The sequence below is a fragment of the Xiphophorus maculatus genome, chromosome 20 (genome assembly GCF_002775205.1).
Source record: "Xiphophorus maculatus strain JP 163 A chromosome 20, X_maculatus-5.0-male, whole genome shotgun sequence".
Lineage (NCBI taxonomy): Eukaryota > Metazoa > Chordata > Actinopteri > Cyprinodontiformes > Poeciliidae > Xiphophorus > Xiphophorus maculatus.
Window position 1 is genome coordinate 31,921,602 of NC_036462.1, and position 19,168 is coordinate 31,940,769.

General features: G+C 39.8%; 1 protein-coding gene across 1 annotated transcript; it reads left to right on the top strand.

The window, feature by feature from the left end:
- Positions 1–5,411: 5,411 nt before the first annotated feature.
- On the top strand, positions 5,412–17,997 carry p3h1 (prolyl 3-hydroxylase 1). Its single transcript, XM_005798264.2, has 15 exons — positions 5,412–5,934; positions 7,821–7,973; positions 8,695–8,884; positions 8,969–9,100; positions 9,875–10,014; positions 10,882–10,971; positions 11,080–11,132; positions 12,128–12,255; positions 12,335–12,462; positions 12,565–12,660; positions 13,551–13,701; positions 15,026–15,143; positions 15,233–15,308; positions 17,209–17,349; positions 17,463–17,997. Exons 1-15 carry the CDS (start codon positions 5,470–5,472, stop codon positions 17,889–17,891), a joined length of 2,490 nt encoding a protein of 829 aa, XP_005798321.1. The 5' UTR covers positions 5,412–5,469; the 3' UTR covers positions 17,892–17,997.
- Positions 17,998–19,168: the final 1,171 nt, after the last annotated feature.

Genomic DNA, 19,168 nt, shown 5'->3' on the forward strand with positions numbered 1-19,168 from the left:
TCTTCTGTATGGCAGAGATCCCTGTTTGCCAGTTAATTTGCTTTTTGATTTAAAATCTGAAGAGAATCAACATTCTAGACATGAGTATGCACAAAAATGGGCTCCACAGATGCAGGAGGCATATAAAATTCAGAGAACAGTGCAAAATCCTCTGCAAAAGGGAAACAATATTATGATCGACATGTTAAAGGGGTTGCATTACAACTAGGAGAGCTGGTTCTTGTAAGAAATCTATCTGAGAGAGGTGGTCCAGGGAAACTCCGTGCTTATTGGGAGAAAAATATTCAGTGTTGTTCACAGGATCAGTGATGGGCCAACCAGAAACTGGAAACAAAACATTCCGTGTTTTGCATCGTAATCTACTGCTACCTGTTAATGAATTGCCCTTTGAACAAGATGAACGGATTAAATCCTCAAACCAAACGCGAAGACAGAATGAATGACAGAAACATGACAATCTGGCAGTTGAGCAGAAATATGAAAACTCTGACGAGGAAGAAGAGTACAACTATGTCCTCAGAACTGTTCCTGTTTATGAAAGGAGTAAAGTACACCCCCATGTTCCTCAGCCAAATGTCCACAGTAATCTCAGAGCAGTAGCTTCAGAGTTCCAGCCTGCAGGACATTTAACACAAAATGCTGAAATGCAGCAGCAAAGTTCAACAGTTAGTGGTTGTCCCAGAATTTGTGCCTGTACTGACTGAAGAACTGTACGGAGAACCATCGATGGAGAATGAGGTGGAAAATGGAGGGGATAGTTCCGAACCTGGCATGCACACACCAGAGGAGGACGTGCTGCCAGTAAGGAGGTCAGCCAGAGCTGCAAAGCCTAGAGAGCTACTCACATATGACCAGCTGGTCAACCATCCTATCACTCATTGCAGCCTGGAGTAAATCTGATGATTGCATGTCTTCATTGCCCCATAATGTCTTACCAAGCTACATCTGACTGTATGCCAACATGGACATTTTAGGGCAATGACACTTTTACAAGTGATAGACATTTCACGCGACAACCCTGACTTTTCATGGTTATATTTGTTAATTCTATTCCAGATATCTGGAGACATTTTTTACAACGGGGGAGAGTGTAATGGGTTGAGAAACAGTAAAAATTAAAAATGAATACACCCCCTATTTTTGAATCAGAATTGGTCTTGCCTGTTGTCTTTTTCTTTTTTCTTACGTATATCTACGTGTTTGTTGTGTGCATGTATGTTCCAGTTGACACACACTGGACCTGCTTATCAGTAAGGGTGTGAATATTTCCAATCTCTCTGTAACTGATGTCGCCCTGTCGGATCACTTTGCTGTTATCTTTGAAAGTTCTTTATCTTTTAACCCACTTGGACAAACAGCAACCATTACTAAACGTTCTCTCAGTGAAAACACAGCAGAAACTTTTAATCAAATCTACTCTTCTTCCTCACCCTTAAGCTGTAATGACGTAGATAAGTTGGTAAATGATTTTCAGTCTAAAGTTTCAGATATTATTGATTCCACTGCCCCAATTAAAATGAAGGTTGTGTCTGCTGGAAGAAATCTCCATGGAGAAATGCACAAACAGTTAGATCTGCAAGACAACTCTGCCGCAGGGCAGAACGAAAATGGCGTAAAACTCAACTCCACGTTCATTGTGACATCTATAAAGAAAAACTACGTAACTATCATTTAACACTAAAACATGCAAGAGAGGCTTTCTTTGCAGATGTCATAATCAAAAACATTAACAATGCTCGAGCTTTATTTGCAACAGTTGACAGAATCACAAACCCTCCTGTGACGTTACCGCCTGAATTCCAATGTATTGCCACCTGCAACCAGTTTTCCAGCTTCTTTTCAGAGAAAATTCAAAAAATCAGAGGATTAATCTGTACATCCACTATAAAGTCAGTACCAATGCTGTGCCCAAACAAAACAAATACAGGAAAAATGACCCAATTTTAACTACTTAATTAAAAAACCCTACAGGAAATTATAAGTCAATAAGCTCCAGTTCCTGCTGTCTGGATGTCCTAGATCTATAACTCTAGAACATTTCTTTAAGAAAGTTCTGCCTGTTGTTGCTGCTGATCTGATCCAAATAGTAAACTCATTGCTCTCATCAGGCGTTTCCCCCCAGGCTTTGAAAACAGCAGTAATCAAACCACTTATAAAAAAGAACAATCTGGACAAATCACTACTGCAGAATTACAGGCTGACCTCTGACCTCCCATTCATCAGCAAAGTTATTGAAAAAGCTGTGTGTAAACAATTAACTAGCTTCCTAACTATAACCAACCACTTTGACTCCTTCCAGTCTGGTTTCCAGTCTCACCACAGCACGGAGACTGGCCTAGTCAAAGTGTTCAATGACATCCATATAAATACGGACTGTGGCAGAACCACAGTGCTGGTTCTGTTGGACCTTCAATTGAAACCTTTTCATCAAAGAGGTCAAAGGTCACATGTGGGGTACCCCAAGGTTCAATCCTAGGACCCCTTTTATTCAATATTTATATGCTCCCACTAGCTCAGGTTATAACAGGAAATAATATTAGCTATCTTAACTATGCAGATGACACACAGCTCTACATTATGATGTCACCAGGTGACTCAGAGCCCATCCAATCACTGAACAGATGCTTAGAACAGATAAATGTGTGGATGTGCCAAAACTTTCTCCAGCTGAACAGAAACAAAACTGAAGTTATTATTTTTGGACCTAAAGAGGAACGATCTAGAGTTATAGATCTAGAGTCAATGCACAGCTTCAGTTATTACAACTGAAAACCAGCGATCAGCCCCAAACCTGGGAGTAGTGATGGACTCTGACCTGAACCTCCAGAGCCACATAAAGACAGTTACAAAGTCGGCCTTCTATCACCTGAAGCACATTTCCAGGATTAAAGGACTAATGTCTCAGCAAGATCTAGAGAAACTCATCCATGCGTTCATCTTCAGTCGTTTTGATTATTGCAACAGTGTCTTCACAGGTCTGTCCAACAAATCAATCAAACAGCTGCAGCTGATCCAGAATGCTGCTGCTGGCATTCTCACTAAAACCAGGAAGATAGAGCACATAACATCAGTTTTAAAGTCCCTCCACTGGCTCCCTGTAGCTCAAAGAATAGACTTTAAAATACTGTTGTTAGTTTATAAATCACTGAGCGGCTTAGCACCACAATACATTAAAGATCTGCTGTTGTTGTATCAACCTTCCAAACCTCTCAGGTCTCCCGGTTCTGGTTCTGCTCTGCGTCTCCAGAACCAGGACCAAACAAGGAGAAGCAGCTTTCAGCATCTATGCACCACAAATTTGGAACAAACTTCCAGAAAACTGTAAAACAGCTGAAACACTGACTTCTTTTAAATCTCAACTAAAAACCCACCTGTTTAGAATTGTATTTGAAATGTAATCAATTACAAATTTATTGATGGAACTTGACTTAATGCTGTGTTTTGATTATTGATTCTATGTTGCTTTGTGTTTCTGTGTTTGTAATGATGTAAAGCACTTTGAAATGCCTTGCTGCTGAAATGTGCTATACAAATAAAATTTGATTTTGATTTTCTGTGCAGCACTTGATACTGGCTCAGATTCCCCTAGATCTGGTGCTGGTAACATTTAGAAGTATATGAATTTAAAACCTCAGCATTTTGTGCCTAAAGAACGGCTAAACATTTATATATTTCTAAACGTCCAAAGAGAAATTGAGCTTTCACAAAGATTTAAGGGGGACTTACATTGCTAGTTTTAAGTGCTGGAGAGAAGTTACATCATACGGCATCATGTGCTACAGGGCCTTGAATTGATATTAGATGTTAATATCATCTAAAACAAATGAAGGAATTACAAGATTATCCCAGTCACCCTTCAGATCATTATTGAACAATTTTATGTAACTAGAAACACAATGCCGTGTTTCACTTTATGACTGAAAATAGCTTCAGTAAGATTTCTTTTTAAAGAGATTTTAATTAAATTGATTCAATTAAAATCCTATATTTTAGGCTACTGGTGGCTGTTCCTGAAAGGCGGTGGTTTTTTTGTGCACTCAATTGATTCATAATGCCGATCTTCAGTTTGACTTATAATAAAGTCATTTATCATCAGAACAATGTCCATTGTCTTACTATTTCCATTTAGATCCACATAAATTCGACATCAATCCAAACCAGTAGAAAACTGTTGCCTCTTCCCATTAACACCTGAACAGAATCATGGTTGACCTTAAATAACCCCATCCCCCATCAGACACTCAGAACTCAAAATGATATCGCCCCCTGGTGGCGATAAACACAGGAAATGAGAAATGGCTCCTACAGATTGTATAGCTGGATCGTAAATGGGACACGTGTCTATCCTGAGACAATTAAACAATATAAATCACTCCTTGACATTGTTTCGTTAAGACCCCTTGTCAGCTGCTCCGAGATCCCCTGAAGTTTTTGACCTTTAGGTTTTGATCCTGAAGGTCAACCCCTCCCCCTCCCCCCGATCCACACACCAAGGGAAATGTTTCATTCTTTGACATGAAATCAGAGCAATCCTCCATCCAGACATGGATGCTGGCGAACACTTTGAACTGTGATGCGTCAACAGCGCCCCTCTGTGGACTGATGCGGTAATAAATGCAATACCTTGAAAAGGACTTGTGCGCCGCAAAAACACAAAATCCTACCAGGTATTTTTTTTCTCCCCTAGATTCTCATGCAAATATCTTAGCACACTTGAAATGAGACAAAACTGACTTACAAGCAACAATTCAACAAAAATATATCAGCTGTTTTAAGTAAATAATTCCTTAATATTGATTTAAAAATAATACAAGCTCTAATGTCAGTCCTAACAGATTTTGACAAGATATTTTCCCCATGTTGTAAAAAAAAAATTTAAATAAATAAAAATAATAAAAATTGTCCAGTATTCCGACTTCCTCCCACGGTTCGTACTGTTGGATTCATTTTTTCTCTAAATTTCCCTTCGATACGAGTGTGCGTGTTTCTCACTATGATTATCTGGTGACCCGTCGAGGTCACCAGATCTCACTGGAGATAGACACCAGTCCCTTCACAAACCTGCAACATAATTCATATCACACTGGGCTACATTGATCATTTCAAGTAACACGTCCACAAAACCAAACATCTCTACAGTTGTTGAAGTGGCTGTGGGTTGAAAGGTTGCTCTGCGAGATTAAAGGATTTCTCAAACATGCATGGAATAATCAAAGCAACACGCCATGCATGTTTCTGATGAAGGAATAACATTATATCATTATATCATGACCAATGTTTTTTTTAGCTTTAATAATATAATAATAAAAATTGTGTACTTTTTTGTGTGTGTGTCAGTATGTAAAATATTTTGAAGGTGTTGGGGGTGGAACAGGGGTTCTCAAATGTCCAATCCCGCCTCCAAACTAAAGTTCCTGTCTGGGGGAGAAGGGCCTCCTTCTCTGTGCTGTCCTGGCTCCGGACCCCATCATGGGACCCCGCAGCGCGCTGATCTGGACATGTCTCTGGCTCACTGCGGGCTTCTGCAGGCCAGACTCCAGTCTGAGTAACTCAACTTTGGTGCCGTATGATTTCCTCTTCGACGCGGCGGTGGAAGCCTACTACAAAGGGGACTGGCTGGCGGTCATCCTGAACATGGAGAAGGCCCTCAGGAACAAAGCTGCGGTCCGAAACGTGAAGGTTCAGTGTCGGCTGCGTTGTGACAACCAGTCCGCTCTCGGCGAGCCTTTGCGGGGCTTGGAATTGCCAATCCCCGGTGCCGGTTCGGTGGAGGATCTAAGCTTTTTCCAGAACATTCTGAAGCGGGCAGACTGTGTGAACTCGTGCGAAACCGAGAAACTCGGTTCTCCAACTTTGCATCAAGTCAGCGAGGAAGTGGAGCTGGAGTTTGGGAAGAGGACTCCGTACAACTACCTACAAGTGGCCTATTTCAAGGTAACTTCATGGTCGGATTGTAAACTTTCTGCTTGATTATGGATTTCATATTTTCATTCAGAGCTGAGACAGGTCTGCCTTGTAGACACCCAGCCCCCTCCTTCGGACGGAGACTTCTCTGCCACGTCTTAAATTGAATTCTGCCTCTACGCAAATCTGACGTTGGGACGTAGAAGTTCAGCATTGTGTAGTTTGAAGAGTCGAAAATAGCGGAAACGCTGGAGTTTGTAAAATAACTGTGCGCTTCTTGGTAGTCGGTCGTTTCATTTTTAACTATTTTCAAGGCTTCTTTAGGTTTCTATGAAGTGAAAATATTCTGTGTTACCCATTTAAAACTCGGCATTATTTTAAAAACTGCACACAGTCAGATGTACAATAACACAACACACGTTGTCAGAAATAATATCAGTTTGGCAAAATGCAGAAAAATATGTAAAACAGACAAAACTACATCCCTTATTCATCTTATGGGACCTCTGCATCCATCGATTTGAGTATCTGTCTGTATCTATGATATAGACAAACACAGTTGAAGCCAGAAGTTTACATACAGCTGTTCAGATCTAACAGCTTCACCACAGGACTGAGATCAGGACTATGCCATGGCTGCGCTAAAACACTCACCCTGTAACCACTGTGACTTTATTGTCCATTTTTTTTTAGATCCATCTGTACTCAAGCTTTAACTTCCTGGTTAATGCCTTTAGATGTTACTTCAATATACAAAAGAAGAACATGTATATAACAGATGTAACTTCAATATTCCCACATAATATCCTTTCCTCATGATGCTATCTATTTCATAAAACATCCCCACAGCATGAGGATGGTATTGCCGGTCGTACAAGCGATCCCCTCTGGTTCCACTTTAGTCTCATCATGCATCCAAAAATGAAAGTCTTTGTCTCTGCGTGCTTTTGCAAACTGCAGTCGGACTTTTTGACGTTTCTTTTAGAGCAACTGCTTCTTCCTTGCCGAGTGGCTTCTTAGCCCATACTGGTATAGAACAAGTTTCACTGTGGACACTGACTGTCTTACCAGCTTCAGCCAGCATCTTCCATTATTCTCTGGCTTTTGTTCTGGGGTCGATTTGCAGATTTTGGACCAAGACTCGTTCACCTCAGGGACACAGAAGCCGTCTCCTTCCTGAGCCGTCTGATGGTTTTACATTCCCATCATGTTAAACATCAGCATGTGAACGTTGTTCCCAAGGACGAACCAGATTTGTGCAGCTCTGCGGTTCTCTTCCTGATAACTTGGCCGTCTTCTTGTGACTTTCCAATCACGTCAAAGCTGAAAGCAGAGTGCTCCAGGTGTGGCCTTGAAATACATCCACAGGTGTGCCTCCAATTAACTCAAATGTGTCAGTTAACCTATCAGCAGTTCCCATGGCAATAGCAATCACCATCTTGGATTTCTCTCCTGGTCTAGAAACATGGTTATCATTCTGTATGTTGACTTCTGATTTTGAAGACATTAATAAAGAAGTCTCTGACATATTCTATCTCTCTAAAACGAGAGACGTTTGGTCTGATTTAACCTCAGACAGTGAAAAAAATAGTTTATATATATATATATATTTTTTTTTTTATTCGGTGTATGTAAACTACTGGTGTTAACTGTACCTGCAGGGTTTTTCTGATACTCTTAAATTTCTACGGCAACTATGAAATTTGACACCTGCTGTCTGCTTACCTTCATCCCATGTATTGACTACCTCCTTGGCAAACGTAATCATTTCCGTTTCCATAATTGCCAGTACACAGACATTAATGTTTTAGTTCTACTCAGACTGATGCAGGGCTTTCACTGTGCTTCTCCATCTGCTTTGTGAATTTATTTCACCAAGAACGTCCGGTGAACAGAAGTGATCTGTGTCGTTTCAGATCAATAAGCTGGACAAGGCGGTGGCAGCTGCCCACACCTTCTCCCAGGCCAACCCAGACCACCTGGAGATGAAGCAGAACCTGGAGTACTACAGGATGATGGCAAGAGTAGAGGAGGAGAACTTCAGAGATCTGGAGGCGAAGCCACACATGGTGAGAACTAGAGATGCACCAATCCTCTTTTTTCACTTCTGATATTTAATTATTATTTAATGACAAAGAATTAGACTGAGGAGGTCTGCCGTTCCATCGGCAGAGTTGGCGGTAACTACGGTAGTTACATTTACTCAATTGCATTTACTTGAGTAACATTTTCAAAAGAGTGTACTTTTAGGTGTATTTTTTTACTATGCTGTGCTTTTTTCTTGAGTCATTTTATTATGAAGTGTCTCTACTTTTACTTGAGTAAAATTTCTGGATTTTCTACCCACAGAATGGAAAACAAACACGTTTTAATCAAAACGTTACCAAAGAGACACACAGCTGCAGTTTTTGTTGGTTTTGTAAGTTTTTTTATTGAGTGAAACTGATTTGGAAAATGTTTTTTTTTTTTGTCATGTATATGAATTATTGTCATTTATGTCCTTATTTCCACTTAACTTTATATTTTGCTCCTTCTGGTGATGTAATTTTTAAATAAATTATTTTTTACTCTTGCTTGAGTAATTTATTAGATCATTACTTTTTATTCTAGTGAAATATTTTGTTCATATTTTACTTGAATAAAAATATTTAGATGTAGTTCTACTCTAACTTGAGTCTAATTTTTGGGTGCTCGGCCCAACTCTGTAGATCAGACACATACCTGACAACCGATACCCGATCAGGAAATTGTTTTCAAAATCGGTAGCGGTAACGTGGAGTCTTTCCTCAGGCTGAGTTTCTGCTGGGGAAGAGCTTCTATAGCGACGACTCTTTCGGACTGGCAGCCAAACACTTTGAGAACGCCCTGGAGGAATACTTCACCGCCTACAAGGAGTGCAGAGCTCTGTGTGAGGGGGGGTACCGCTTCGACGGATACGCCTACATGGAGTACAGCGCCGACCTGTTCCAGGCCGTGACAGGTGAGGCAGAGGAGGTGAAATGCGTTTGCACGCCGCGGTTTCATGTTTGATGGCACTCATGTAAATGCGACGGTTTGTTGTCAGATCACTACATGCAGCTGCTGAACTGCAAGCAGCACTGCGCCGTGGAACTGGCCTCCGCTGCTGGCAGAGATGCTCCTTTCGAGGACTTCCTGCCCTCTCACTTCAACTACCTGCAGTTCTCCTACTACAACAGTAAGTCTGTCAGCCTGTTGACGTGAAATAAAGCCTGACTTGAGCAAATGTCGGTGTACAAACACTCTAGTGCAGCTGATACCCGTTGTGTGTTTTCACATTTTGTCACGTTACAACTAGAGGTGGACATCTATCGTATCGTTTATCGTGATAAATTCCTTACTGTGACGGGATTCTGATTCATCTTTGTGATAAATTCCAGTCAATGATGTTTAAAAAAAAACCCAACTGAAACTGTCGGCATTGTGGGGATTTTTTTAAAACTATTTTTCTCTACTGTTTGTCAAATAAAAGCATCGAGGCATATCAGTAAGTATCAAAATAGGATTAAATGCAGTTACTGCGTACAGCGCGGTGATGCAGAGTCACGTGTCTTTAAGTGACTGGCTCCTCAAACACATGTGTTACAATTGGATATGTATTTCTAGAGCAGTATGGAGCCTAAATGTTTTGGAGAACTATTCGGTTTGAATATCTGTAGGATAAAACGAATCGTCCTCACAAGCTGAGCGATCCGGACAACTTCTGCCAGGCAGAATGGGCAAATATTGCTTTGTTAAAATTCCGTCCTAAAATTACAGTAAGAGTGTTTAACTTCCAGAAGTTAACCTAGAAGTTAAGGCACTCATCAGCACTCATGATTTGCTGAAAACTGTTCCATTCAGAAAGCTTGAAATGAGAAAATAAAACTCCCAACCCAGCTCAACCCCAAGGCAACCCGACCTGACTGAAGCAGATGATGCTGATGCTCCTCCCCCCTCTTCCTTTCTGCAGGTGAGAAGTATGAGCATGCCGTAGAGTGTGCTAAGACCTTCCTGTTGTTCCACCCTGAGGACGAGATGATGAACCAGAACCTCAACTATTATTCTGCTGTGCTGGGTGAGGAAAAGGCCGCAGCCATATCAGCCAGACAGGTACTGCTACATTCACAACGCTTGGCTTGATCGATTTTTATCAGTGTTACCACCTTTTTAATATGTGCCGACAGAAACAAAATACCAGTTAACTCCCCATCAAGAGGCAACTTTGTTTTTTTGAAAATCGGTTAAGTTTTGGCTTGATGCTCATCAATATGTCATGTTCTTCAGTTGCAGTATAAAATATCATTTTTTGCATCAACATTTCGATGTGCTTATCAAAAGAAATAGTCCTGAAATGTTTTTTCTTTTTTAATTATCTATGTATTTTTCTAGAGTAAGACAATCTGAACCTTTGAAAATGTCTTTGTAGATCAGTTTGTTTTGGCCTCAGTCCTACCCTGCAAAAACACAAAATCTTTGCAAGTATTTTTGATCTAGTTTCTAGCTATCAAGTAACTTCTCAGAAAGATATAGCAGCTTGTTTCAAGTCAATAATTCTTTAATATTGATGAAGAAGTACTAGTTTCATTGGCAGATTATTTCACTAAAAAATATCCTGTTATAATTGAAATAATCTGTCACTGGAACAAGTAATTTTTCATCAATATTAAGGAATTACTGACTCAAAATTTGCTCAAATGTTCTGCTGAAAAGTTATTTTTAAGTTAGTTTTGTCTTATTTCAAGTGTAAGATATTTTCATTTGAAACTAAACCAATACTACTTGGTAAGATGTTGTGTTTTTGCAGTGTACCTTCAAGTTTATCACTATTACTATGAATTTAGGGCTAAAGAGTTTGGCTCTTATCTAACGAGCAAAACATTTTGAACCACAAACAATAGTAAAATGACTGATAATTAGCTGACTTTGTGTTTATTAGATGTGTCACAAGCTTGGATTTGGTGTCTGCTCTGTAACCAGGTGGTGAAGCAGTACATCCAGCAGTCCATACTGGAGAAGGAGCTGCTGTACTTTGGATACGAAGCTTTTGGAATCACCTTCGTAGATCCGGTGAGAAGACAAAAACGGCCGCATCCCGTTTTGCCTTATCGTTATGGAACGCCGATAACTGAATGTTCTCTTTCTGCCATGTAAATGTAATGTTGTTGTCACTGCAAGGACACCTGGACTCCAGAGGATGTGATGCCAAAGAAGCTGAGGAACAAACACAAGTAAGACTCACGGCACTTTGGCAAAATGAGCCAAGCATTGCATTGCATTGCAATGTTAATTTATTCTTGACACTTCTATTACAGTAGGTGTGTTTTCAGTTTGCATGTCTTAAGGATGTGAATTTCTTACTTTATTCGGCAGAATATTTGCTACTGCAGAAAGCCCACGTGTGTTAGACTTGAACCTGCAGAAACGTTTCACGCAATCTTGCTCTTAATGGGAAGTTTCAGGAAACAAATCAAAAATGTGTAAAATTACACACAAAGGTACTAACACCAACAACCAAACAGCTCATCAGGTATTTGGATACTTTTGTTAAACTGGCATCAATTTTCCCACCACAATTACATGTTTGCTGCGAAACGTGCCACATCATGTGGCCCTAATGTCCACATCCAACATATAAAAAGGAGCTGTGATGTAAAAAATCGTTGAATTAATCTTATTTAGTAATTGGTACGTCGTTAACTAGAGTATACTCGCTCGAAAAGGGCAATTTGCTGAAAGAAAAACACACTCAGAGCAGTAGTGAAGCCAAAAACAAACAAATTATAAAACAAAACAAAACAAAGCAAAAAAAAAACCAACAAACAACAACAAAAATATATATACACTAATACACAATTTACATTTAAGACAAAACGCCTTTCTCTGTAAGCATGTTCTGCCCAGAACTCTTCAAGTGGCATAGTTTTAGTTTCCCCGGGTTTCTGCTCCAGTCGACAGTGAATTCATGGAATAGAAATATGCATTTTTTTGTCCCACACCGGGGACATCCGAATGCCAATTGAATGAGCATTTTAGTGTATTTATTACATTGTCTAAGAAGGATATAGTGGTTTGTCGCGTCCTTCTAAGCTCCAAAACCAAAATTAGTCCAAAACCAACTGTCAGAAGAATTGATAGTTGCGGGCCTACACACGAGCTCCTGCAGTGTGAGTTATGCTAATCTCCATCTGCTCCTCTGTCACTCTGGAATGACTGCGTATCTCAGAGCCGAGAGAGAGACTGCGGCGAGGATCACGGAGGAGATCGGAAACCTAATGAAGGAGATTGAAACTCTGGTTGAGGAGAAGAAGAAGGATTCTTCGGACATGGCCAAGATAATCGCGCCCCAAGAAGGTGACCGTTCAAACGCCAGAGTCCACTGGGACCCTTCATCCGAGAGCTACAGAAATGTACTGTGACCTGCTTCCTCTAGGGGGTGCAGTGCTGTACGATAACGTCAGAGTTACCATGACGTCCAAGCAGCTGAACGGCTCTCAGCGGGTGCTGCTGGACGAGGTGATCAGCGACGATGACTGCAGGGAGCTGCAGCGCCTCTCCAACGTGAGTCCAAGCGAAAAGGAGCTTCGTCCTGGATGGCTTTTGTGAGAATTTGACCAAAAGAGCGTCTCACGTCAGCGTAACGATCCTACACTCCTCTCCCAGGCTGCCGCTCTGAAAGGCGACGGCTACAGCGGCCACCCATCCCCACACACACCTAGTGAGATGTTCCAGGGGGTCACTGTCCTGAAGGCTATCAAGGTCTGCAGCGCCACACTGTCACACAATCACAAACATGTTTTATTTTACAGAGTAGTGAATGACTGGGTTGTAGAAAACATATGGTCACCTTCTTGAAAATAATGGTCATTATTGACAAAAGTGATTATGGTAAAAAAGAAAAAAAAAAAAATATATATATATATATATATATTTTTTTTTTTTTACCAATTTCACTTTTGTCAAAAATGACTTAGGCCATTATTTTCAGGAAACATATGAATTACATAAGTTTTATAACCTCATAAGTTTCATGAAAATAATGGCCTAAGTCATTTTTGACAAAAGTGATTATGGTAAAAAGAAAAAAAAACAACAATCCAAAAAAAAAAAAAAAAAAAAAAAAGCTCTTTGTTTCCAAAATATGAGACTCAGGCTATTATTTTAGGATATGATACATAATTATATATTTTTAAAGTGTGTCTTCTCACCTGATAGTCCAGTAAACTCGGTTTGATTGGGGACCAAAGTTGCATTTTCGGCTGGTGCTGTTCACTTTCTCTCTACAGTACATTGTGTCAAACGATTCAGTCATTACAAACCTGTTCCCCTCCTCGCCTGTGGTGGCGCTGCACCAAGAATCACTGAAGGAAACGACACAAAAACCTTAGAAGGAAACATGAGCGCAACTTCAACTTCCCTCTTCACTAAATGTAAACAGACATAGTGTGGCACCAGATTCTAGAGGTTGTAGGATTTCTCTTTTGTAAAATACCTCGAGCCATTTCTCACCACCAGCATTAGATTCTGACGTTTGTTTTGGTTGTATTTACCCAGAATGCCGAACAAATTTACACACAAACTTCTCTCTGCGTGTAAAAGGCTTGACTCGTTGCATGCTGGCCGTTATATTGTGTTTTTATGTTTCGCAGCTCGGCCAGGAGGGAAAGGTTTCTCTGAAGAGCGCCCGTATGTTCTTCGACCTGAGTGAGAAAGTCCGCAAGGTGTTGGAGTCCTACTTCCGACTGGACACGCCTCTGTACTTCTCCTACTCTCATCTGGTGTGTCGCTCTGCCATCGATGGTGAGCTCAGCCACTAGGGGGTGATCATGCTCTCTGTCTGAGACTTGCACAGCTTACGGAAAAACCACTTCCAGTTTCTAGTGATGAGACTAGTTCAGTCTAATGTAAGAGTAAAGTTAGAATTTTTTTTTTTATGAACAGTAGTGCAGGGTGTGTTATTTTAATGTGGGGCTTTTTTTGGTTTATAAAGCACAAACCTTACTGTTGTCACCAGTTAATGACAGAGTTTATGAACGTGACCAAGCCTCAAATGCCAGCTACTTCCCATTAAAACACAAAAGTGAAATTACCTCCACATATAAGATCGTAGCTCCACCATAATCAAAGACAACACTTACTTAAATAATTTGGTGGGGATTGAGTCTAACATAGTAAGACTGACATGAAGCTAATATTGATGCAGCTACCACAAATCTGCTGCAGAGCAGAAAATGCAGTGACCTTAAACCTAAACGCTGCAAATATATATGCAGCACATATATGATCTAAGCACACCAGTAAGTCGACATCTGAATGATTCAAATAAATAGGGTTTAGGAGTGGCCTAGTCAAAGTCTGAAACTACATGAAATTGAGATTCTGATGCAGGATCTTACAGAGACTTTCCTTGATCAATTCACCCAGCGTGGCTCAATTAATACAATTCTGCACAGAGGATCGGGTCAAAATTTCTTCCTGGCAAAGTAAAACATGTGTTACCAGTTAATCATAAACACTTTATGGCAGATATTAGGTTGACATGCAAATCATTTGTTTTCCAAATTTGCTTGAATAGTTAACTTCCGTTAATAAAGAACATGATAATGTGAAAACAGCATTTTGTGTTTCCTCAGATTATCTTGACTTGATATTTAAATGAGTTTTATGCGCGACATCTTAAACATTCTTGCAAACCAGGTGGGATGATTTCATTCCAACTGACTTTTGAAAATATTTTCTGTCATTTGCAATTTATTTATTAAAAAGGAAATTGAGCAAAAAAAAAATCTGATATGAAAATATCCAGACAAAATTATGCCAGAAGGCATAAAAAAATTATATTTTCTCTGCAACTTAAGAAGAAAATAAGGTATTTAATGTTAGAGGTGTTTCTCATAAGCTAATTTTTAGTTGAACCCAGGTTTTGCTGCAAATTTCTGCACTTAGTTACGGTGAGCCAAAAAAAAAAAAGTAGAAGCAAAAACGGAAGAAATATGTAAGCAGCAAAATACTTTTCCATGGCACTATTGTTACTCCACCTGGATTTGTCAGCCTGATGCGCTGTAGGTCAGAGGTCGTGTGACAGTGGGATGGTTAACTTGTCTTTCTGCCGCCGCTCATTCAGAAAAGCAGGAGGACCGGAAGGACCTGAGCCATCCTGTTCACGCCGACAACTGTGTCCTGGTTTCCGACCTCAATCAGTGTAAAAAAGAACCTCCTGCTTACACTCACAGAGACTACAGGTGAGGTAAAACAAAAAAAAAAAAAAACATTCTGAGGAGACCTTTGTGTTTTTTGTTTTCTGCCTAACGTTGCAGTGTCGTTCTTTCAGTGCCATCTTGTATCTAAATGATGACTTTGAGGGAGGAGAGTTTATTTTCACTGAGCTGGATGCAAAAACAGTCACCGTAAGTAATAGTTCCACTTAAACACATCATCTCCACAGCAGGGGCCGATGGGAAAATGAGTGACACTAACTAGGGGGCATTTCTGGAAGATTAGTGTTCAGAACAAAAACATGTTCTCGATTGAGTTCATCCAGGTTAAAATGTTCGTAGTTCACCATCTACCGTATTTTGAACTAAGTACACAGATCCAACTATGACTAATTCTTTCTGATTTCAAATAAAGTGTGTGTATTTATTAGTGCCACTGCCTGTCCTTTATTTTATTGTTCCCCGTTGTCTTTGCTCGAGAGTTAAATTCCTAAAACATGTCTTATTCGCATATTTTAATACGTTCATTCACAGAAAAGAAAACTTGGACAAAAAAGTGTCTGTTTTAGCTGCTGTCTTTACTGCGATCATTCTTAATCCTCTTACTAGCATCAATATGACGCAGATGAGATTTGTCAGGAGTTTTCTTTATCCCTTTAAGCTGTTATTGCAAAGTCAAAAACCCACCGTAATTCAGAATAATGGTCAAAAACTGGAAGCAGAAGTCGTCTTGGACATAAAGTACTTTTCACACAATTATTTTACAATTATTAAACTATGCAATGAAGAGAAATTTAGGGCACATAAATGTATTTCTTATCCAAAGTTAAATATCCAAAGTTTACCCTAAAAGAAACGGCTTAAATTCACAACATATCACTACACCACCAATGTTCTCAATATCTCAAAAATGTGACCTGAACTCATGAATGCAGTGTTTAAAATGTGTTTGTGCACAACACTGAAACAGAACGAGGGGTGAAGACAGTGTCCAAAAACGCTTTTTATACTGAGGTCCACTTAACCTTGTTGTAACTACAAATGTGAAATTCAGCAACATTTACTACGTTTTGAACTTAATGGCCAGAATAATAGTTTTAAGCAATACTAGGCCTCTATCTCCAAACGAACACTCTTACAAACAGAGATCACACATGCAGACTTAATGAGATACAGTTGCTAACTATGCTAACTATTTAGACTAAACAAAGTGACAACGTGCTTATTACTGCAGAAATCACTAGAGAAAAGAGGGGGAAAAAGAAAGCGAGAGAGGCGGGAAAGGAAAGGAAATAAGAATGGAGCAGAGAAAGAAGCACAAGAAAGAAAAGACCCTAGCAGTCTGCTTGTGCACCTGCAGTACGAGAGAAAACAGAGAAACCACTGTGAACAAAGAAATCACCGTTCTAATTTATTAGGGCCGGGAGTTTAACACGTTAATTACGATGAATCAATTCTGTAGGTTTTTAACATATTACAAATTTTAACGTGTTTAACCAAATTTTTTTTTATAAAAAATTTTTTTACACACAAAAGTCCAGACTCTGAACTTTTGTATTCATGTGTTTCCGGTACGCACCGATCACAGACGTCCCCGATGCCAACGACGTCGGCGTCCACATCCACATTTCTGAAGAAGTTTCATGAATGATCAGGAGTTATTGAAACACTGGAAAGACGAATGGATAGACTATCACTCTGCTCCAATCTGATGATTAAAATAATAAATAAGATTGGAAACAAAAAATGTATTTTTTGTCACGTGTTTGTTTAATCTATCATTTAGCAACAAAAAGGGATTTTGAATTCAAAATGTTTCTTATTTTGTCAATATATTTTCATTGCTTTGCTAGTTACAGACCCTGCCATCAAGTCAAATTTTAAAATGTGACTGACTGATGGCCACACTTTTCAGATTTTTGTAAGCACATAAACGTGTCCTTTATCTCCTTTATAGTGCAACGTGTGACACAATGGTTCATCACATACAATCCTAATATTATAAATAGATGTAAAATGCTGCACTGTGACGATGTTAAATGTGCTGAGCGTGTCGCCTGCGTTGTAACGTTTGTCTTCATGCCCTCTGCAGGCTGAGGTTCACCCCCGCTGCGGCCGCGTTGTCGGGTTCGGAGCAGGGAAAGAAAACCCTCACGGCGTCCGGGCCGTCACTAAAGGTCAGAGATGTGCGGTGGCTCTGTGGTTCACCTTGGATCCCACTCACGAAGAAAAGGTAATGCATCTAAGACTCGTCCGCTGACTTCGCTCAATGTGAACAAATAAAAAAGATTTATTTGGAGGTGTTCTTTTAAATTTGCCTCTTTTTTTTTTTTTTGCCCTTACCAGGAGAGAATCCAGGCTCAGGACATGCTGAACATGTTTTCCACACCTGTAAATGCAGAGTTCAGCCAGAAAGAGTCACAGGACTCCGGCGAGTCTGTGCCGGCTGCTTCACAGGCTAGCCAGTTGGCAGCGGATAAACGGGAAAAGAAACTGGACGCAGCTTCTGCCGGACAATCAGCCGATCGGCTAGAGGGCACGGCTGAGAAAAAAAGGACTACCAAACCTGCTGCTGAGGCCAAAGCTCCGGCAAAGGCAAAAAACAAAGCTGGAGACGCAACCAAGGCCGCAGCTGCCACCAAAGCTGCAAAACAGAAAGCGAAGCAGGGCAATAAAAAAGGTGCAGCTCCTGCCGCTAAAAAGACGATAAAAGGTTCTTCCAAGAAAGACTCAATGTCAGCCTCTGAGAGCAAAAGTGGAAAAGAGGAGCTGTGACGTGTGCAGGTGTGAGTGTGTCAATGTGGCGTCTACTTTTTTTTTTTTCTTACTTCTCAAGGTCTTCACTGTGGATGGATGAATAAAAGAAAATGGCGTGTTACAATAATTGGATTTGCTTTAGAATGCATTATTGGGCACCTTTCATCGCGGGAAAAAATGCAGTTTTGCGAAATATATTTATTTTGATACGGCTGAGAAAGCACATCGTCCTAGCACAAAAAACCCGCTTAATCAAAAGTTTAAAATCAAGAATTTGAAAAAAAAAAAGAAAGAAGTGAATTTAAAAGTACTACGTAAACTTTCAGCAGGGACTGATCAGATTTCTTTGGGTCAGAAGAAATGCTTAGAGCTTTTCTTCAAGTTGCCTCCATGTTCAGGATTTATTAGCAAAGCTGGCGTCTACTTTAAAAAGTAGCAGTTCAAAAGTCAAATTACAATTCAAATTAGCATGTCAAGAAACAGACAGAGGAAGTTCCACTTTTGTCTCATCAGTCAGCAGAATATTTTCCCCAAATTCTTGAGGATCATTATGATATTTACTGGGCAGATGTGAGATGAGACTTCATGTTCTTTTTGGCCATCAGTGGTTTTGGCCTTGAACTAGCCCGTTGCATTTTTCTCCAGTTGTGGATTATGGCTCTCAATGTGGTCTGCTGATCTGAGTCTTAGAAATGACTTTTCTAGGAAAGGTTTTTTTAAGTTTCACCAGGTAAATTGATCTCAGCTTTCTAAGAAAAAAGCAGATAGTTTTTCATCAAACACAAGGAACACTTACTTTTTCTTTTTTTTTTACACAGAACCAGGTTGGTTTGGATAGCTTTTTCGGTAACACTTTATTTGGTGTGCTTAAGACTGACAGGACACTGTCATAAACATGACATAACAGCTGTTATGAACATGAAAGAGTCTTTACCTGCAACTTTTAATGCATCTTTAAATGCAAACATGCATTCAAAGATGCATTAAAAGTGTCAAATTAGCATTATTTAGTAAATAACAAAATTTTTGTCCAAAGTTGCATTAAAACTTCCATTAAAAGTGTCATTATTTACTGAACAACACTTAATGACAACAGTCATAAACATTCATGAAGAGTCCTTCATGTTCATGACATGTTATGTTTTGTTTATAATGTCAGCTTTTTCTCTTAATGACCAAAATCATCTTTTGAAAACCGAGAAGGGAAATCCTAACAACTGCGCAAAACTGACACCACTCCATTTTTGTCTACATTTTGTGAAGAAGGAAGTTGCGCTCGGTGTCTTCTTCAGAGG

Excerpts from the sequence above, each read along its gene's own strand:
- p3h1 (XM_005798264.2), top strand. The coding sequence starts at position 5,470 with ATGGGACCCCGCAGCGCGCTGATCTGGACATGTCTCTGGCTCACTGCG. Across the intron at positions 7,974-8,694 it reads TGGAGGCGAAGCCACACATG|GCTGAGTTTCTGCTGGGGAA; the intron begins GTGAGAACTAGA and ends GTCTTTCCTCAG. Across the intron at positions 10,015-10,881 it reads CAGCCATATCAGCCAGACAG|GTGGTGAAGCAGTACATCCA; the intron begins GTACTGCTACAT and ends CTCTGTAACCAG.